Source organism: Drosophila hydei, unplaced genomic scaffold, assembly GCF_003285905.1.
Source record: "Drosophila hydei strain 15085-1641.00,03,60 unplaced genomic scaffold, DhydRS2 tig00000060-arrow-pilon, whole genome shotgun sequence".
Classification (NCBI taxonomy): domain Eukaryota; kingdom Metazoa; phylum Arthropoda; class Insecta; order Diptera; family Drosophilidae; genus Drosophila; species Drosophila hydei.
The window spans coordinates 3859137-3881122 of record NW_022045656.1 but is presented as its reverse complement, the minus strand read 5'-3'; the positions used below and the strand labels follow the sequence as shown (position 1 = coordinate 3881122).

General features: G+C 34.8%; 1 protein-coding gene across 12 annotated transcripts in view; it reads left to right on the top strand.

Annotated features, from left to right (window-relative positions):
* The window catches only part of LOC111592580 (protein kinase C, brain isozyme), a 30841-nt gene that overhangs the window by 2369 nt on the left and 6486 nt on the right, over positions 1–21986 (top strand). The window contains exons 1-6 of one of the 12 annotated variants that reach the window (XM_023304946.2): positions 1318–1336; positions 2536–3051; positions 5137–5163; positions 10959–10990; positions 11066–11145; positions 12660–12774. In XM_023304946.2, the coding sequence (XP_023160714.1) occupies positions 2846–3051; positions 5137–5163; positions 10959–10990; positions 11066–11145; positions 12660–12774 (460 nt within the window). In that variant the 5' untranslated portion in view covers positions 1318–1336; positions 2536–2845. The other 11 variants (XM_023304938.2, XM_023304910.2, XM_023304921.2 and 8 more) reach the window with 11 other exon arrangements.

The following is a 21986-nucleotide window of genomic DNA, read 5'->3' as shown; positions in this document are numbered from 1 at the left end:
TAAAAGTTCAACTTAAGTGTAATTTATTTTCCATTTCTGTTAAGCACCTCCCACTTTATGGCTCTGCCATTAAGAGCCCTTGAACTAGTTCCTAATCTTTAGCTGCGATACGAAACATGTGACTACAGTTTTGTATAATTATCTTTCTGGCACTCAACGCATCCTTAATGGGTTTTAATTGGCTTGTGGCTTTTATTGAAATTTATGACTGCATAAATCGGAAAGCGAAGCAAACTCTTATTATTTTATATTTTTCTGTTTCCTCTGCGCATTACAAAACAAAGCAGACACACAAAACATTAAATCAAATTCCATTTTATTTGCCATTCTAATGTAAATGATTACCACAATTTGCATGTTGTGTGTGTATTTTGTCTCTCTGTGTGTGCTTGAAAATCTAAGAGCTTTGCACAAATATTTGGCATTTTTATTAGAGTCACTCACAGAGCGGGAGCAAAGTAGCGCAGAAAAAAGAGTTGCTGTAGTTTATGCTCTACTCTTTTCCATATGTCTTTATAAAGTGAATGCATAAATAATTATTGCATTAGCCGCAATAGTTTTCCATATTCGTTTTTTTGGCCCCACACACGAAACGTGACACTTGCCTATCAGATTTTGCACTTGAGCGCTAATAAAAAACACGCAGCACCCGAAGGTTGCGGTTGGGGCACGTAAATACAAGTAGTTCGACACCTAGTCATAAGTACGAAACAGTTCCAGTTATTGGCTGCTTACAAAAAGCTAGGCAAACAGTTGAACAGTCCCAAAATAAAAGTTGATCAATCGAGCTACTTTTCAGTTACACTAACTAAACGAATATTATTGCAGCCGTAAAGTAATGTTAGCAAAGTGAAAACTAAAATTCATAGATTTTTATTACATCTGTCAAACATAAGTACTAAAAGTAACGAAAACAATGTTATAATAATGCTAATACGATTTATTAAAATATAATCACAGTGGACGGCACTGCCAGATGCCCATATAAGAGTTGCTCACTCATTCGAGAGAAAGTGTATGGCAGCTTCGTTATCAACTGTGCTACACTGCTACATTTACGTTGCAAACGATCTAATTGATTTTTGGTGTGCTTAAAAGTCGCTTTAACAGCGCTCAAATGCAATTATGAGCTCAACGGCAATTAAAAGCGAAACGCGGCATTAACACGTTTTGGGGCAAACGCGATAATTAGCGTTTAAATGATGTCAAATGCGATCAACTCTCGTTAATCAATGCAAACAATATATATTAGCAGCGTATAACATGAATATAACAGTTGTCATTACAGCTGTTTGCTAGTTAACAGCGGCAGCACAGCGCTCAAAAGCTTGCTACGGTAAATAGCATGCAGAGCACAAAATGGCTGCCCGAGTAATCAGAACGCGTTTGAAACTCGAGCGAAGCGCACGTGCTGTCAGCAGTCGCGTAAAGAGTGTACAGAGAAAATCAGGAGAAGCGCCCCTTTCGACTGTTGCCCAACAACAAGTGTGTGTGTGCGTGTGGGAGTGAGTTTGACTGTGAGCGCGTTCTCTCTCTTTACCTGTGCTTGTGTCATACTCACCACGTTTTCAACTAGGGGACAGGCTGTGTGTGCTTCTTACAGCGTGTGAAAATATTCGCACACTCACAACGTCTTGGCTAGCACGCGAAGTCAGTTGCTCCTTGGAATTTCTGTGTGTTTGCGAGTGCGAGTGCGAGTGCGAGCTATAGCGAAAGCGATAGTGACAAAGTGAGCGCGGCTGTGAGTGCGAGTGTGAAAAAAAGTAAACAAACGTGCACGCAGAAAAAGTCAAAGACTGTCGAAAAAGAGCATAGATTGTAAAGCTTTGTTTACAGTTACAGTTATTATAACTGTTGCTGTGCTGTCGCTGCTCACTCTCTCATTCTCCAGTTCTCTGTGATTTACATATGTATTTAATTTAATATAAATCGCACAGCTCTTGTTTTTGCGGCTAACAGCGGGTAGAACAATGAGCTGCTGGCCCAGAAGCAGGGCAGGGGTTCCAGCTGGCGGCAAAACGTGTCTATTTAAACAAACAAATAAATTAAAAATAAATAAGAAATAACAAAATAAAAAAATATTTATTTGTATGTGTATATTTAAATAATATCGTTTTTTTATCAGCGCGCGCGTGCAAAACACATGGATGAAACAAAATAAAATAAATGCAAATTATTTATATATTCAATCATTAGTCATAAAATAATAATAAGCGACAACAACAACAGCAACTATTAAACAGCTAATGAACTGCGCGAAAATAAAAAATATGAAGCGATATAATTTTTTATAAGTTAATTTTATATGTTCTGTGGCATTTGCAGCAATTGAAATCGCGCCACGTGCATTTGTCAATTTGTTTTTTAATTTTCGTTTAATATATTTCACATGTGAAATTTATGGTTTCTCTTAATTTATCGACGCGCTTGTTTTGTTTTGTTCTCGCGCAAACTCGAGCAGAAATTCAATTTGCATTTCAAAACAAAATTACAAAAAATAATTTTTATTATTATTGTTTTTATTATGATCCTCAGTTTGTGGCTAACAAAAGGCATTCTAATTTGCCTGCCTATAAAAAATCAATAATATTAAAAAACGAAAGCAGAAAAAATAACAACAAAAGCCAAAGAAAAACGTAACAAAAAGTAGCAGGCAAGAAAAAACAACAATAAACGGACAGGTGTGCAATAGAATCAAATGAATCAACAACTACAAAAACAACAACAAGAACCACTAGTTAAACCACCTATGCTACTCATAAAGAGCAACAACTAAGCAGCAACAATAACAACAATAAATACACCAACAACAAGTACGATAGCTAAAGCAACAACAACAACAAACATGTCGGAAAGCAGCGACAACAATGGCGACCAGCAGAGCCAGGGCCAGGGGGCGGAGGGCGAAGCTGTGGGCGAAAACAAAATGAAGTCACGTCTGCGTAAGGGAGCACTCAAGAAGAAGAACGTCTTCAATGTAAAAGATCATTGCTTCATCGCGCGATTCTTCAAGCAGCCCACATTCTGTTCCCATTGCAAGGATTTCATCTGGTAAGCTAACTAGCAGATAAATTTAACTGACAGTTAGACTATTGAAGTGTAATTAACATAGGCAGGCCAAGCTGCGAATGCTATTGAAGGAGTTGATTGTTAAAATCATAAATTAAAAACTTCATTAGAAAACACTCATATTATTTTTAAGTAGTACGGTTCTATATAAAAATAGTTGTTTTACGAGCACTTATAGATCAATGTTTTATAATTTAAAGTATACTAGCTTGAACATTACATTTAACAGTAATAAGTCTTCATTATGTAATGTGCATAATCAAATTTCTTTAAAACTTTGAGTAAAATATTGAATAATATTTTAAATAAGTTTATGCAAGAAATAACAAAGCTAGAGTAATACGAAAACATAAATACTTACGGATGATATTTTATTGAATATTTTAATAGAGTATTTAAGAGAAATTCCTAAGCAAGCATTTCACTTTTAATTTAAATGAAATCTTACGAATTTGGCTATTATTAAATATGTATAGACATACACATAGTTTAAGGTGAATCTAAATGTTCTTCAATATTATCTTTCTTAGTTTCCCCAAACAGTCAACAACATAGCATTGAAATAGCATCAAGAATAAAAATGATTAAATACTTAAGGCAATTGAGACATTCACAAGATATTCCATTCTTTTATCTAGTTCCTTACAGACAAAATAAAAATACTTCAATTATAAATTCAAAAATGTAAGCAGAACGTTTTGTACCTTAAGAGTTCTCTTTCGCTCAGTCTCTGCCTACACATCCTTTTGTCCTACTGCTTGCTGTCACATAAATTTAAATATTTAATGCCTTCATAAACTCAGAGAAGGAACCACCCTGACTCTTGCACTTGATCTTTATAGATAAATTCTTGAATACCCTATGAAATTCTTGAGATTATGTTCAGCACCCGGCACTTGTGGGTCTACGCCGTGACAGCAAAATCGGCGACATAACTAAGCAGACTACGTCAATCGATATTATGCCTAACTGCTGGGCAGAGAATAGCAACAGATACAACAACAACAAGAAAAATAACAAAGCGACACATTAAAGCCAAGCAAATGACATTGCAATGGAACCACGCTAGAAACCAGAGATAAAAATAAACTCTCAGGGAACGACACTTAGATACCCTAGCAGATGGGTAATTGAGAATATATATAAAATATAATTCTAATCAGCTTCGCTGAGATCATTAAGAATGTTTTGATTAACATCATTGAGTTTCGCTTTAAGAAAACGATTTCTGTCATTCAAGAGCATATAATATTTTGCCAATGCTCTTCAACTTTTCATTTTTGCTCTTTTAGAAGCTACTTGTATAATAGAAGTTGTCTTATAGCTTGTTAGGATTCTCACTGTATACATCATAATTTATGCGTTTAATTAGTATATCTTAAGAAACAAAAAGTTGTTCTTTCAAAAAAAAAATTTAAATGCTGAGCTTGATTGAGATGCATGGTATATAGTAATGGTATTAATAGAGCAAATGCATTTTCAATCGATACTGGTAACAACATGCTTCATACTCCTACAATATAATACCTTCCGCAATGCAAATTTTCATCAAGTCATCTTTAGAAATTATAAACTATATCTAACTGTCATGCTATCTACTTGTATAGAGCACCTGTACACATTGTATGCTGTAAGCATAATGCCCAATTTTACGCTTTTAAACGGTACCATGTAGTCTGCCCTGGTCGTGTAATATTTAATTTAAGTGAAGCCTGCTCTCAAAATCTTGCTTAATCCGTTGTTATGCATACAAAATAAACACAAGAAATACAAAATTTTTGGGGCCAGTTGGCAGTTTGAGTTGCTCTTCCGTTTCCCTTTTCCTGTTGCTCTTCCTGTTGCTGGCTTTTTGCCCCGCTTCGCTTTCGATTCAGTTTGACTTGTGGATTATGAACCAATCTCATGCGCATTAGCTTGCGGTTCACCTATCTCCACACAAAAATAATTTGTTGAACGTGTTGGCACCGCAAAAGCCTTAGAAAATATTTGCGTAGCTTGCCAGTGAACTAACAAATTGCCAATCTGCATACCTTTTCTGGGAAATATTATATGTTTCTATTCTTACAGCGGCTATCAATCGGGATATGCATGGATGTAGGTATTTCCAGCGATATATCAAATATCTACTATAAATCTCATTCATTTCGATTTGCTAGTTGATTTGCATTTTAGGTTTAATTAAAGATTATAATAACAAGACATTTAAAAATCTATTCATTTGAAATTCTCAAATGGTTTTAAGAAGAATTTTATGAAGTGTTTGTTAAGAATTGTGAAATGTAAAGCTTTACTCAGTAATTGAGTTGCACAGATTCAATATCGAGACAGACTCGACAATGAATACTTATAAAACCTTTAGTTATAGGGCTGTATCAAGGTTTGTGTAATCAGTTTAAATTAAAGCTTCCTTTTCTAGGAGGTATCACATACAATCAAATGGCATTAATAAAAATACTTTGAAAATGAAGAAAAGGATTCTGTGATGAAGAGCTTAAGATTTTAAAGCTTTACCTGATAATTTAGATGTATAGTGCAGAGCTTAGGTTAAAGCTAAACGCTTTGAAACACTGAATTCAAGAAGCAAATGCAATTCAAGGTTCGTTTAAACAAATATTTTCATATGCAATATTGAGCATTCAATAAGTTAATATAATTGATAATCTACATTACATAAATTGAAATAAAATTAATTGTATTAAATATTCATAGTTTGGAAAGACTTTGTCGAGCGTAATACGTTTGGGCTGTCAACTTAATTAAAATTCAAAATTGAAAATTCACAATAGCACTCGAATGTCAAAGGCCTCTAATGATTGCGTTGACAGCTGAAAAGCCACACAATGAAAATGACAAGAAAATTAATTGGAAAATCGCATAGCTGGGCACATGTCAACAAGTCAATTCGGATGCTGTTGCGCCCACAAGTTGGGCGTGTCGCTGGCTCTTAGCTAATTGCCATAAAACATTTAGCCAATAATTAAATTAATTGCTACTTAAAATGCGATTCAATGATCCAAGTTTCAACGACGACAACAAAAACCGGACTCCAAACGCAACTGAGCCATGTGAAACCGAGCCAAACAGCCCAGCTTTTGGCTCTACACCCAGATACTCATAGATGCGTAGATATTTCGCAGCTGTATTCGCTGTTCTTTTGGCCACATTGCGTACGCCTCTTTTGGCCAGCGGCAGCTAATTAACAACTCGAGTTACAATTTTCGACTCGCAACGCGTTTCGCGACTCGTTTCGGCCTTTTAATTAATAGTTGTTGGCTCTTTGGGTGCACACAACCCCAAAAGGCGTTGCAGGCACGTAGCATAGCAGGTGAGCGCACAGGGATTGGAGAGAGGGGTAAATGGGGCATGTTAACGTGTGGTGTTGCCTCTATGCTTCCCAGGTGGCTAACTGCTTTTGGGGGAAGCAAGTGAAAATCGCCGCAGTGTTTATGCCACGTAATTTGCATAACAGAGACGAGAGAACAGAAAAAACAGCATAGCGTAGACTGATCGAGACGAGTACTGACTAGGAGTTACTCTGTACTTATGTGTATTATATTAAGTGCTTAAAAACATCTTATTTGCACTGAACTAAAATGTAGCTGGGAGTTAAATTAAATTCCTCACTTATTTTTCTGTTTCTGCTGTACTAAATATTAAAAGTATTATATTATAGCCTAAATGCGTATACTAAAAACTAAATAAATTTGTTTATCCTTGTATTATATACAAATTATATGATAATAATTTAAACTCTAGAACTTTGAAAAGTTTCAAGAAGAAGCTTAAATGCTTTGTATAGTTTATTCAAAGAAGGTTTAAGGTCATATGCAACATAAATGAAAAAATAAAAATCCTATATGAATATATATGAAATATTTATTTTCATTAAATTTATATTTTATTCAACCTCTGCAGACCAGCCGTATACCTTTTCAGCTTGTCAGTTGTTACGGGGTATAAGAATTATACCACCTCTGACAAATTTCACATTTCCGACACGTTGCCTTTTACTTTAGTATACTCAAGATACATTACCATCTAAATGCAGTCAAGTTAACACGTTTTTTATGCCTCAGCATGTGGAAGATTGCGTTCTTTTATGCCTTGACCACGTCAGACAAATAAAGTATTTTATTTGTCTGCTAACAATTTGTTTATGAGAAAGGATTCCTCTGTGATAATATATATATATGTTTATATATATATATATATACGTATATATATATATATATATATATATATATATATATACATATATATATATATATATATACATATATATATGACTTATATGAAGACAGATATTCATAAATTGTTTAGTTTTATCTGCAATCCATAAAATGATATGTCATGCGAAATATTGATGTATCGTTATTATAAATAAATCAAATGCTATGAACAGAGCAAATGCTTATCACAATTATTGATTTTGTGCAATCAACTGAAATGACATTTGCTGTAAGCAGCGAAAGTCATTACTCTCAATAAGCACTCAGCTACAGCTACAGATGCAGACGTATAAGTAGAACTTTGCAATTGCTTTAATAAATACTTAAAAATTAAGCAAAATATATATCGTTTTTTTTTTATGGATATTACAGATGATTAATTTTATAAGCAAGAACTAGAAATATTGCGAGTGTATAAGAGATATTTGCAAGGAAAATACCCTGAAATTTCCTTACATACTAAATGCTTTGAAGCAAATAAAGGCTATTAAGATTTCCCATAAATTATATATTTCAAAAGCAAATTTAAGTTTCTTTATATAAGTTTGAGAGGCAAAATACGTAAAGATGCCGTCCATTAATAAAATTCCACCAAACTTTACTTCAACTTCCTTTTATTTCTAGATTTTATTTTCTAAGCAGTAAATCATATAATTAATTACAAATGAAAGTCACGAACTCGTATAACTTTATCTGCGTAACTTTTTAAATCAATCTTAAATCTGTAGCGTGCATTTTTAAGTTTTTTGCTTGCGTGTTAAATTAACTCGCATCAACTCGCAAAATAATTTTTGCTTTTTTCTTTACTGCAAAATTTTTTTTATTTTTTCTTTATGTTGGCGTGCTGCGAGAAATGCGCTTAATTAAAAATTGGAAAAAAACTGCAGGGAAAAATAAGCGGAAAAACTAGGCTAGGCATGGCAAGCGCGGATGGAAAATACCTGTGTAGCATATCTGCAGGCGCGGCGCATGGAAATTGCCTTTTCAGTTCATTTGATTCGCAAACTAACAAAAACAAACAAAGACCAAAGAAAAAAACTGAATAAGCGAACAAAAAGCATACAAATTGACAAACATTTCAAAGCAAGCGAAAAAATTAATTGTAATAAAACTAAAGTGCAAATTATTAAATGAATACAGAAAATCCGCCCCAGGGCCTAAGCGCTTAAATAGTTAATTTTCATTGAAGTCTAATCGGATTTGTGCAATTGAGAATCCCAAATTTATTTAATAATTAAAAGGGGTCTTATTTCAAACACAATGAGGAGTACCAAAACAAAACAAAACAATTGTATTTAGTGTGATGGAAATTTAATAGCATTGTGAATAGCCAGGAAATGGCTGTAATTTATATTTCCTTTCAGTTCTTACAATAGAATATGTTGCAGGAACAGCGATTATAATAATTGATTGGTATGGTTTGCTATATAAATATAATAATGAGCTATGAATGAGGGAAGTAAATGGAATAATACCCAACAAGACTAAAAATTAATGTATAATAGTTTGTAATTCTGAAAATAATTATATGAAGAATAACAAACTAGTAAAATTGCTGTCATCAGTGTATGCTCGACTAGAATATACCTTGAACACAACGCTGAACTGAGGATTTAATTAATCTAACACTCAGACACAGAAGCACGTGTACCCAAATTAGTTATTAAATAACTTTGGGTCCTTAATCATATTTGGAGCGCATAAATATTACAGCTAATATATGCATCACATATATATACGAGAGCCATAAAAATTGAGTTTTTCAATTTTAGTGGAAGTGGAAAGACATCAAAAAATAATATTTGCAATACTTTGACATGGAATGCATATTTCATAAATAAGCTCAGCACTTCTTCCAAGTCGACCACGCCTCTGTTTTCTTGTTGTAAATATTTGCATTAGAAATGTATATCAAATTTCAAAAGTTTAGGGCTTAATAGAAAGTAAAATAAATTTAAAGCGAGTGGGTAGTTTGTCTAATGATAAAGCGCATATATAAGTTAACCATAGTTGTCTCCCTTGATATATATTACTTTTGTTCCGTATTCTATGAAACGGCTTTCGTCAGCAAAGCGCACATATACAAATCTCTGCACAAAGAAGCACCAATAGAGAAAATTTGCATGCATATATGCTGTATATACTTCTGTATATATGCATACAAATATACATACACACGAATATAAATACGTATATATATCTATATATTTATTTGCGTGCCACATATGGCATCGTATGAGAAGGGTTTGGGGTTACGGCCTGAGTTCAGTCGATAAGAGGCTTGTGGTCAAGGCATTTATGGCTTATGGAATATGCCTAAGACGGGCAACGTAAGCCCCAACACAAGCGCACCCGCCCTTCTAACTGGACCGAACACTCGGACGTAACGCTTAAGCTCAAATGTAGGCAATACAAATTCGAAAACCACTCACACACACACACCCACGCCCACTTATACATAAAGAGCACTGAAAACAACAACAAAATATGCGTTGTGCATAACAAATTTCTGTTTTCAACAAGCAAACAAATTCGTTAAAAAAATTAATTTAAATTTCTCTTGCAATTGTAATAAAAACAAATATTTGCCACAGTTTATCAAATAGTTAAATTGAATAAAAAAATATACAGTGCAATAATAATTAAATTCTGAAGAGTTAAAATATACATCAAATATATCTTAATTAAATAGTTATATATTACCACAATAATAAATAATAATTGTAGCAAAGAGACTTCTTATTTCACTTAGGAAAAAATAAAAATTTAAGAATTTTATTTATTAGTATATTAAGAGAAAAATAAATAAAAAATAATATATAATACATAAAAATATAATAAATAAAAAAAGTAAATGTTTAGGTGCTGATAAATTACCATCATTTCAAAGAGAACACAGTTGTCAATAATTTTGTTAAAGTAAATTTAAACAAGTTTACAGATATAGAATAGATTCGTAAAAAAAAAACAAATAAATTTAAAGATTCGTATAGTTATTAAACGAAGTATAATGCTTATATGGTTACATGACTTTATTTAACACAGTTCAGCTCTAGAATCAACTAATCTTGCAAATGGATCTCTGTTGACCCACTTTACAGATTAATTCAAAAGCCACGCGCATTGGGTGCACAGCCACATACAGTAACCATTGATATAGCGAACAAAAGTCACTTCGTTTCTTAACCCTGCAAGAGTATATTTTCGTCGACTGTAACTGCACTCTGATATACCTTTTGCATTTTGAATATATGTTTTAAAATATGCCAGTAATGTAAAAGTTATTTATAAAAGAGCTTACAAATCAGAAATGCTTCCGCTTAAGCCCCTTAGGAACTGTTTGTTCCGCTGCGAGGCCTGCTGACCTTTGACCTGTAAAGGCAATCCATTTGCTTTTCTATATTAATTATATTGATTGCATTTTATGGTGAGCAAAGAGGCAAAGCGGCAAGGAGCCAGGCAAAAATTAGCATATTGATTAATAAGTATTTGCTGTGTCTGCAAATTAAATATTTATGCAAAGTGGCTAACACACACAATACACAACACATACACACAGCACACTTCCAATGGCAATTCAATTAGTGCAAATTAGCAGCAACCACATTTGGCGTGTAATTTAACTAATTCTGACTAAAATTTCACATTGGCTTTTTACAGGGGCTTTGGCAAACAGGGATTCCAGTGTCAAGGTATGTAAATAGCCACATTTCAAAATTCCCCGAATGTATGGAGGACATTATATAATTTATTTGATTCATTCTCAGTCTGCTCGTATGTGGTGCACAAGCGTTGCCATGAATATGTCACCTTCATCTGCCCCGGCAAGGATAAAGGCATTGATTCCGTAAGTGATCCCCCTCTATATATTTCATACTCTCATAACACAAGCTTAACTTATTATATTTACTTAGTTTTAGCTTTAAGTTTGCGGCATTTTCATGTGTGTGGGCGAAAAAAAGAACGAATAACTGAATTCCAACAAATTTTTCATATAGTAAATGCCCTTTTCTTTCTCTCTCTTTATATATATATTCCATGGAGCTTTTTGTTTTGTTGCACTGTCAAATTAAACTGTCATTTTGTTATTTCTTTATTTTTTTGTTTTTTTTTTTATGCTAGAAAAAATTCCAGACTCAAGCGTCATGACTTGCCTGCTGATGCTTCTGTCAGCTCAGTTGTTGGCTTACCAAAATGTCATTTTGACTTTTTAGCATACCATGAATTTCATATTTATGCTGGCCCCGGCTATAAGTTGTCCCCAGCGCAAAGCCGCCACACGTATCAGTTGTCAGAGAGATGTAGAGTAATGCGACAGTTTAAGATGAAGTGAAGGCTGAGTTTATTTATGCTAACGACAAAAATATTAACTGCATTTATATGACAGCAAAATAATTAAAATAGTATTAATATAAAGCTGAATTAGCTCAGCATCTGTCTTAATATGAGGTGCAACATGAGCGACTAACCAGTAGATAACAGGTAAATTAAAAAAAATTCAACATGAGACTTAACATTATGTTTATCCTGAGGCACATGACACTTAAACAGAACAAGTAAATTAGTAATGTTAAACAAAAGACTTAACATGATGTTTATCCTGAGGTAGCATTGAAGCACAGATTCGAGTAAGACGAATAAAATATCAAGCAGAAAGTGGAATAAAGGTATAATGAATTTTAAAGGTATAAATAATTTTATTAGTTTTGTATACGATAATAAATTGTAATATTGGTGAGCCGAAACTTGAGACTTTGTTATATGCAAAGTTTGCCCTATAATTTCAATGAATACGTCAGAATTAAAATATAAAAGTTATGGCTTTAAAAAGAATATTATATAAGCATATAGTAAGCAAATATATACATATATATATATATTTATTCATTTATTTAAATTTTTGTTTATTTATTTGTAATGAACCAAGTGGCAACAACGCTCAAACCCAATACAAAAATCTTTAAAAGTAAAAAAACAATTTCCCAAACAAACCACATGAAAATGCTGAAAGTTTGCACCACAAAAAAAAATTAAACTTTAAGTTAAGTTTAGTTGCTTAACTACGTAGAATGCAATTAACATAAGCAATGAGATAACAAATAAATACTCAACACAATTTAGACCTAAAATTAGTTCTGCTTATTGTCCATTTAGCAATGTTTTATTGTCATCGTGCTCTGTTTATTTACCACAAATTGTATTTTGTATTTTCATGTACCAAACAAACAAACAAAAACAACATTTTTGTTTATCTATCAAAATCACATCGCTCACCATAAATTAAAAATAAACTTAACTCGAAACTGTGGCACGTTACACGCATTAAAATTGATAACAAAAAACAACAAATAAAAACTGAAGGATTCACCAAAAACTCAGCACCATTTCGAACCATTCACATACGCAGGACCCACGTTCTGTGACCATTGCGGTTCTCTACTCTATGGCATTTACCATCAGGGTCTGAAATGTTCAGGTAAAGTGAAGCCCCCTCTCCTAGTCTAACCCATGTACAAATACCCCAGCCCCCAGGTCTTTGGCTGTCTCTTTTTCTCTTTTCCTAACTCAACTATCGCTATGTTTATGCTCTGTAAAGGCGCTGTTAACGCGCTGTTAACCGGCTGCAAGGCCTTTAGAGCTATCACTAATTGCTTGCCAAATTTTCTATCTACTCTTCACCTATATCCTCTGTATATATATTTCTATGTTTCTGTGTGTGAGAGTGTGTGTGTGATTGAATATTTTTGTGTATATATAGAACATTTTTAGCTAATTTCTACTTAACTCGTAAACATTAAGTAACCCACAGGCCCCTAAAAGTTAATTATTCAAAACATTGTACAGATTTATGTTTAGCTTAAATATTTAGCTACCCCTATATATTGTGCCGAAACCCAACTACCTTATATCTACATATATATATCTAAAGCATTTGTAAGCTCCACCCAATGGCTTTGTGTGTGTGTGGGTGTTTAAATTTTTGGTAATTGTTGAAAAAGTTTTCCTCTTTTTCTTTTTTTTTGTTTTGTGTGTGCTGGCACGTGTCCAGGTCTTGAAACTTCCAATACATTTGCATAATTATGCAGAACATGGCCATACAGGACATTGTACATATATATATATAAATATATATATATATATATATCATACGATACTTATATCTAAATTGTATAGAGTTTTTGAGCCGCAATATAATTAAAAATTCACTGTTTGTGCAGGCTGTGCAGCCGATAAAAGCTTAGCCAAATCTGTTAAATATATTATATTCTGGTGAAATATGCAAAATCCTTTTATAATGAGGTTAGCTGCCTCCAGGGGCTAGAGACTATACTGAAAGGGCAGCTTCTTCAGCAGCCGCTGCCGTTGCCGCTGCCTTTGTTGCTGCAACTGCAAATATTTAATGCACTTTCGGGCCACATAAATGCAATGTTTCAACTAAAAGTTTACCGAGCTTCGAGCTAAGCAGCAACAATTGCGCTTTGTGTGTGCTGCCCTTTATTGTATGTGTGGGTGTTTGTGTGTGTATTCGTACTCCACGGAGAGGTAGATGAGTAGATATGTATTTCATTTTAAGTAGTTCGTGTTTCAGTCTACATTTCATATCGTTATTCCACTTTGTGCTTTGTGTAAAAGCGTTTAAGTCTTCTATAGCTTTACATGTCGATATAAACTCCACATAAAGTGTTTTATATTTAGATATACATTTGCTGGAGCTACAAATTGTTATTTACTCTAAGGTTGTCCGCATACTAAATTGTTTATTAAACTCGAGTCGAGTGTTCCTGGCTTTGAATCTGTTGCCAAATATTGCGAAATTAAATTCTATAGAGAGCTAAGTGCTGTAGTTAAAACACGATTGTCACTTCAAAGTTTTACAACTAAAGACTTAATTAATATGGCCTTGCCCACTTATCAACTACTACCCAAAGCAGGCAAAGTGCTCTCTCCTAGGCCCCAAACAGTCTGTTTGTGGTAATTTACGCAGGCAAAGTCAAGTGCTGTTGGAGAACCTTGGTAAGTGCCCTCGCATTAGGTATTATAATATATGTGTGCGAGTGTGTGTGTGTGTGTGAGTTGACTCGAACTTGAGGTTTGGAATAAGGCAGAGCTCTTAAGTGTTCGATTTGCTAGTGGGGAAAATCGATGAGGGCGAAAACTATGAAAGAAACTGAAAAGATGCCATGGTAACTATTTAGCTGGCGGGTCTGTTCTTTAGATGTTTGTTAATCAATGCGTGTGAAATGTAAATGTAAAAGCGGAATTTGTGTGGGTAGAGTCGTTGCTGTGGCAGCTATGCAATTGTTAAGCATTTCATCATAATTTTAACTACATTTGCAACACGTGCCCGACAATTCGGTACAATGCGAAAGGGAGACAACTACTATTCCGCTGCCTCAGCTACCTATGAGTGAGTGTATCTAACTGTGTGTGTGTGTCTGTTCTTGTAATAGAATCCAAGTGCTCAAGTGTTGCCTTTGTCCAATTTGAATCGGCTCTGTGATTGCAGACAAGCGTTGACAACCGATTGGAGGACGAAGTTCGGAAGAGACGCCCCGCAAGTTGTACGATTTGTGGTATTGTTGTTGCAAATCGGATCAAATATATTTTGTTACGACAGACACACAAATACGCACATAGAGAGAGAAAAAGGCGACAGTTTGATAAATATAGCAATCAATTTATCAACGGTCGAGTGCTTAGCACCTGTTGGTCCTTGCGAATACGTATATGTGCTCAAGAAATGGGAGGTAATGGGATTCTGTCAAGTTGGATGTGACAGCAAAATAGAGAAAAGGAGAGAAAGTGAAAAGAGTATAATAGAATCTGAGGGAAGAAAGATAAGCGAAAGCAAGCAAATTAGGTGACGTGAAGAGATCAGAGAAATGCAGAAGAGTGCGTTAAAGGAAAAAGAAATAACAACGAAATAATAGAAGGGAAGAAACCAATACAAAATAAGGGAAATATAAGTAAATAAATAAAATAAATAAATAAAAGGAAAGGGAGCGTAAATAAAGAAAAGGTAAAATAAATATATTTCAGCTTAATTAGAGACTAAATTTATCAAAAAGTGGTATAGAGATCCTATAGATATATAGATACAAAATATAACTAGGGTCATTTTAGAATAGCTACAGCATAGTAAAATATAACAATATTCTCACATTTATTATATTTTTATAGAGATTTAGTAATTATAAAAGATATAGATATGACTAACTTACTGAACAATTATAAGCTAACATTGCCTACATTATCGTACAGCTTGATTGCGTTACAATAAAATCTTCGTTAAGTGACTCATTACTTTAATGTTAGAGTATTTAAATGTCTACCTGCTTAAGATTCATATTTTCATATTCGATTGATTTTGCAAGTCTGCAATTTGGCAATCATTTGTGAATTTAATCAAATTGAATGCAGGTGCCAAAAAGTTTCGGGGCAAAGCTATGAAAAATCTTGGCCCATTGTTTGGGGAGTCTCAAATCAATTTGTGCATTTTATTGCCTTCCCACACGAAGGTGTATGTGTATGTGTGTGTGTTAATTTGTGTCCGTTTGCAGAGCGGAAATTGAATACGAATCTAGTTTGCAGTGAGCTGTTTGATTTGCTTGATTGGTTGTGGCTCATCTGCCAAAGGAAGTAAATTTGTGCAGGTGACTGTAGAATTATATACATGTGTCTATGAGGGTGTGTGTGTGACATGCTCCTTATCGTGCACGCTGTCATAATAAATGACACGACAATTTATAAATGCAAGCCGAAACTGTCGTTCATGTTATCAAAGCATCAGCTTTTAATATGCGACCACTTATGTGAGTGTGCGTGTGTGTGTTATATTCATGCCGTGGCATCCTTGAATTACTGCAAAATGAACGCTCTAAACTGATGTTACGCCATGGCTGGCAGGCAACAGATACAAAGCTTACGATAGGGAGATAGAGCACAGAGCCAGCGCGAAAAGGGCGGGAATTCGAATGGGGCGGAGCAGTAGAAGCCAGGCAGAGGTCCGCAATGAACAGGCGTCAAATTTGTTAAGTGACAAAAAACGCGTGATAAATTGTTGCAAATATATTTTCGGCAAATTCGCTTTTTAATGCGATGCGTGGCACGTGGCTGAACGAACCATGCGCCACGACACGCCCACACGAGCGTTATCTAAATAAAAATTGTGCTAAATATGACAGCTAGTCGCATGTGTGTGGGTGCGTTCGTGTGTGTGTGTGGTATAGGTATATGTATATGTTAAGCCTACGTGACGCAGTTGGGAAAAGTGACCCGTGCAACATGCAATAAATAACTAAACGAGGGCTCCAAACAAGTTTATGGCACTTAATGAGGTATGTTGCGAGCTAATAATTTAGTTCAGTTCCGCCAACATTATCAAATGTTGTTACCAAGCTCAAACCATTTTATGGCGTTGAGGAATATTTGTTAGGCTTTCGCCTTTGATTAAATTAAATATAAGAAATATATGTTTTCTTTTACATTAGTTAATTTTATTATGACCATTTTGTAAAGTGTTATTAACAGCACTACTTTTATTGCTTAAAGCTTTCCGCTAACCAGAGACATGCTTATAAGCTACTTAAGTTTCCTATATGGAAACCAAAATTAGCTGAATCTCAGCTTTATACTTCAAATTTTAAAATCAGTGTTAATAAAAACACTGTTCGAGTATCAGTATTACAAATTTCTGTAGTATAGAAGCTGTTACATGAATTTGATATATTATAATAAAAAACAAATAAAGATTCTTCTTCTCAAGGTTTCCGTTTCTGCAAATATTGGCAAATATTGTAATAATGATAATATATATATATATATATATATATATATATATATTCTATATTGAGCTATATAACACAATATGTCTTTAAGGTTTTGAAGGTCTCCTTTTTGCCACAATTTAATAGGAATTCCAATTAAAATGAGTTTATTTCTAAAGTTTGCCCATTTGTTTCCAATTTTCTCATAGCTCTTCAGCACTCTAAAGTTTTTACTCTACTCTCTTCAAACTTCATCTTTGCCTTGTTCATTGTTTTATATAGCTTAAAAGCACTATAAATTTGCGACTCTCTCTACTCTTAATACTTCTCATTAGTCTTCACAAACACTGTTTGCTAAAACTATTTGTGAATTCTAATTGAAATTTGAGTTTTCGTATGTCTTGTCTTCTTATAAACTTTTACTTTTCGCCTTTAAAATTTCTATAACTTTGAGTTTGGCAGACATTTTAAGCGGAAAAACTTCTAACGGATGTTATGTCTTCCCATTTTCCACAATATTTGGTTGCACTTTAAGTAACTTTACTATTTTAGCTGAATTTCGAGTTTCTAACTTCCGCCGAATGGCTTTTAGTGCCACCTGTCGAGCTGTGGAGCTAGTACATAGCCAAGGTTGGCAGCACAGCAATTGGCAATTGCATTTTACCTTCAAACAAACTTGCATACAAGTGCATTTAATGCAAAAGCAAACACACACCCACAGACACATTCACACTTACACAAATACCCAGCCTTGGGCGCCCGCCAAAGTATGCAACACTTTTTTGTGCGCGTGTCCCTGCCAGCCTCAGCAAGGCCAACCACACAGCACACACCACAAACACACACACACTGCACACACACAGCACACAAGCACACACACCCTTCCTCAATGCCCTTTTGTGGTCTGGTGTGTGTGCTTTTGCGCTTTGAGCTTTGCACTTGGATCGGCTCCATTTTGTTTGTCGAGCATCGCTGCAAGTTGTTGAGCCTTGTAAGACTCGCAGACAAAAACAACAACAGCAGCAACAACAAATGGCCCAAAAACTGAGCGCTTGATACTCATGCATGCGCATAATAATATCTTATGTCCTTGCCCACTTTTAAGAAGTCGCCTTGAAAAGAAACATACAAGGATTCGAAAAGAAAATAACTAAGCATAAAAAAGTAAGCGTCGCAAGCACAACACGTGTGAGCTGCTGATGAGTTCACGGCGCTGACATTGCGAGTTCAAAATAGTTAAGCAACTCAGTTGCACAGCTCGAGGATACCCTGTAGTTGGCAAAGAATATGGGTTGACAGCTCTGAAGAATTCTTAGGCAATATTTGCGTGCCATGAGATAGATGATTGCTTCTCTTTGCATAACCATACCTCTAAGCTTCTAAGCACAGCTATGCGACACTCAAGCTGAATTTGTAAATGGAATTAGTTGGATGTGTGAATGCATATATATAAATGTCTTAAAGAAGTCAAATTATAGAGTCTGGTGCATATGCCTGCATGCAAATAGCACCTGCAGGATTACCTAATTCAATAGCTGGTAAAGGGTACAAGCGATTGCTTTCAGTCCCTGAAGTTGATCCACACGCTCTATCCAAACCCATACACTGTATATTCTATACCATTTAAGCTAGTATGAGTATAGATTCCACGTATTATTTACTCCGCAGGGAATATACAGGTCTTTTCGCTTTTTATTAAATTGTCAGATAAGCGCGACACGTTTCTTATCTACCCCTGGAACTACTTGCCGAATAAACAGGAGCAAAGGGCACATTACTTGGTGCTTAGCTTACACAGGGTACCACCATCAGGTGCAGTGCCTACATAAGCTCTTTCCAACACGCCCAAGCTCTTCGCTACTTGCCAAACAAAATACTCTACAGCATCAACCATTTGCCGACTGCTACTACAGGGTATAAGCAGGCTTTAACCCCTGCTGTGAGTGTGTCATTGTGTTTCTATGTACATAAAAATGAGCGCCCTTAGTTTGTGTGTGTGTGGGAGTGTGTGTGTGTGTTCTTGTGTGTATGAGTATCGATGCTGTTTCTTAGAACGGATTAGGCAACAATTCTCTGTTGTTTGGCATTTGTTGGTTTCAGTCTTCCCAGAGAAAAAAGTATAAAAAATACAAGAAAAAGACATAAAAGTACAGAGAAAACAGAAATTGTTATTTATGTAACCAATGGAGCAGAAAAGCAAATGCTATTAAAGCGTTTTCCCAAGCTTGGCTAAGCACAAACTGAGCTGCCCACTTGTTCGCTCTACATCTTGTAAGAGTTTCTCCTTTTGTCGAGTCGAACGCTGTTGTTAAGCACCCTGTATACCCTGTCCCAATTTAAATTGTACAGCACATTTGCCAAAACCCACAAGCACAGCAACCCATAACCAATATCCACATCCATATCCATAACCATCCATAACAGTGTATCCATCTCCCATTTCTCTAGATATCTAAGTTGTTTTTTTTTTGGTTTGGTGCTTGTATTGAAAGAGAACAAAAAAACTAATCTGGAATTTAATTTGTCATTCATAATTAGCAACGTTTTGGTTTAATTTCTACTACTTTCTTTTTGGCTGTAAGTTGTTTGTTATGCTTTAGAGTTAAATGTACGCGTTTATAGCGAAAAACCTGCGTTAATTTTCCATTAGCTCTCTCCAACTGTTCCAATTCTCAGGCACACCAGATGCCACACAAATGGCACAACGTTGCCTTCCTGTCGCCGATGTTTTGCGATCATTGCGGCTCGCTCTTACACGGCATCACGCACAAGGGTCTCAAGTGTCGAGGTAAAGTCTAACCGCAGATCTCTAAAGATAATAAAAGAGACACCAGCGAGGAAGATCGATGAAGAGAGCTCTTACTCGCTCAGTATGTGTGTGTGTGAAAATTTGGGCTAGAGATGTGTTAGTGATGCGCGAAAAATGAATATGGAAAATATTTAATATATATTTATTTTATTTACATTTAAATAATATCTCTCTTAGAAAAGTATTTTAATTAATTAATTTAAATTTTATTTTTTTGTGCATTATAATAATTATTATTTTAGCAGAAAAGAATTACTATACCATGTGTTTATTAACGGTGAGAAAAACTGAGTATTTGTAATTATTATCTATTTATTATCATCTATTTCACGCGCTCATCTCTAGCCTTGCATCTACTATATATAAAGCACATACATCTTGGCTAAAGATGAGCATGTGTCACGATAAAGGCGATGGTTTTACACATCCTGTTTGCTTTTAGTATAAATCAAACTGGCTGTAATTTAAATTACAAAAGGCTAATAAATGATATTGATATGAAAAATGGATATCATGAACCTCTATATGTACCGATAGCTTATCCGATCTCTTTATTATCGATATTCAGACTTAGTTTAGTATGATAATTAGGTTTACAGATGAAGGATAAATTTTATGTTTCCTTTTTTGATTTTAAGATCTGAAAATCTTCACTTAATATTTTTTTATTTTAATATATTTTTATTTATTTACTATTAAAATTTTACTATTTTAATTTAGTGTACTATTATAATTTTTTTAACATAGATTTATTTAATTTATTTTCTTTTTTAATTTCGGTTACTTCCCGATTTGAAGAATATATTTTTAAATTTTGGCTTGTGAAGTTCGTGTCACGCTGCCATCTCTAGCCCTACGTCTCTCTGTTTAGCATCTAAGCAAAATGCCTGCCGTCTCGTCTGTTCGTTGACTCGCTTATTTTTTTTTATTTTGGATTGTTGCAATTTACAATTAGCAACGCTTTGTTCCGGCTCAAGTGCGCACTTGCCACGCTGCGTGTGAGTGTGCATTAAGTGTGTGTGTGTGTGGGCTAAGTGTGTGTGTATGCGTATGTGTGTGTGACGTACTTGAGTTGCTGTTGATGTTATTGTGATTGTCGCCATTTCGCTTGTTGTTGACAAGTTTCCGCCCTTGCACCGTGCCACGCCCACATGCCCACACGCCCAAACGCCCATCCCGACGACCAAGTCTAATGCATTTGTTTACTTGCACTTAGCAGTTTGTTGTTGTTTGTTTTTGGTTGTAGCTGTTGCATTTGCATTTGGCTGAGAGCATTTGCAATGCTGCCACATGCTTTCAATCAAATAAAAAATGTTTGATTTCAGCTGCTCTTAAATGTTAATTGTATTACTTAATCTAGTTTAGTTTGTTTATTTTTTTTCGGTTTTCTACAACTTCAAAGAGGGGAAAATAAAAACGAAATGCGCAATTTTCCAAATCATTTGTTAGACGGCGCAAATTGTTGCCTTAATATCCGGTTTGGCCCCTTGGCAAACAAATAATTTACTTATGCCTCATTGGCCCCTGGCCAGACAAACACAACACAACTACAACCAGAACCAACAACAATAGATAAACAGACAACACTACACACGCACACACACGCATTGGAAACAGAGCCAAGCAAACAGATTGCGAATGGAAATGTAAATGTGGCGACAGAAAATCCTACAACAATAAGCCGCAGCCAGTACCGGAAGTGCGTGTATATGCGAGCGAGTGTGTGTGTGTGTGTATCTGTCATTATCGAGCGCCAATTTTGTGCATACACGTGTGTGCGTGCCATTTGCCTTAGTTTAATATCGTTTGTAATTCTATTGGAATTATGTTTTGGGTTTTGCCTCATTTGCGCCTCTGAATTATTTAGCATCTAGTAATGGGAAAACGGGTGAAAATTATTTATAATAGATATACATCAATATAATTGAATATGTTAATTACAACAGTTACAAAATTTACTACTTAATTGGAGTAGATAACACTAAAAGTGGGAAACCACAGCATCCAATGAGATTCAAAGGATTTTGCATTGAAATTAAATTGTATAAGATTCGATTTGATAACACGTTTGGACCAGAAGTTGTTATAAAGCAAACATTTTGCAGTTATTTG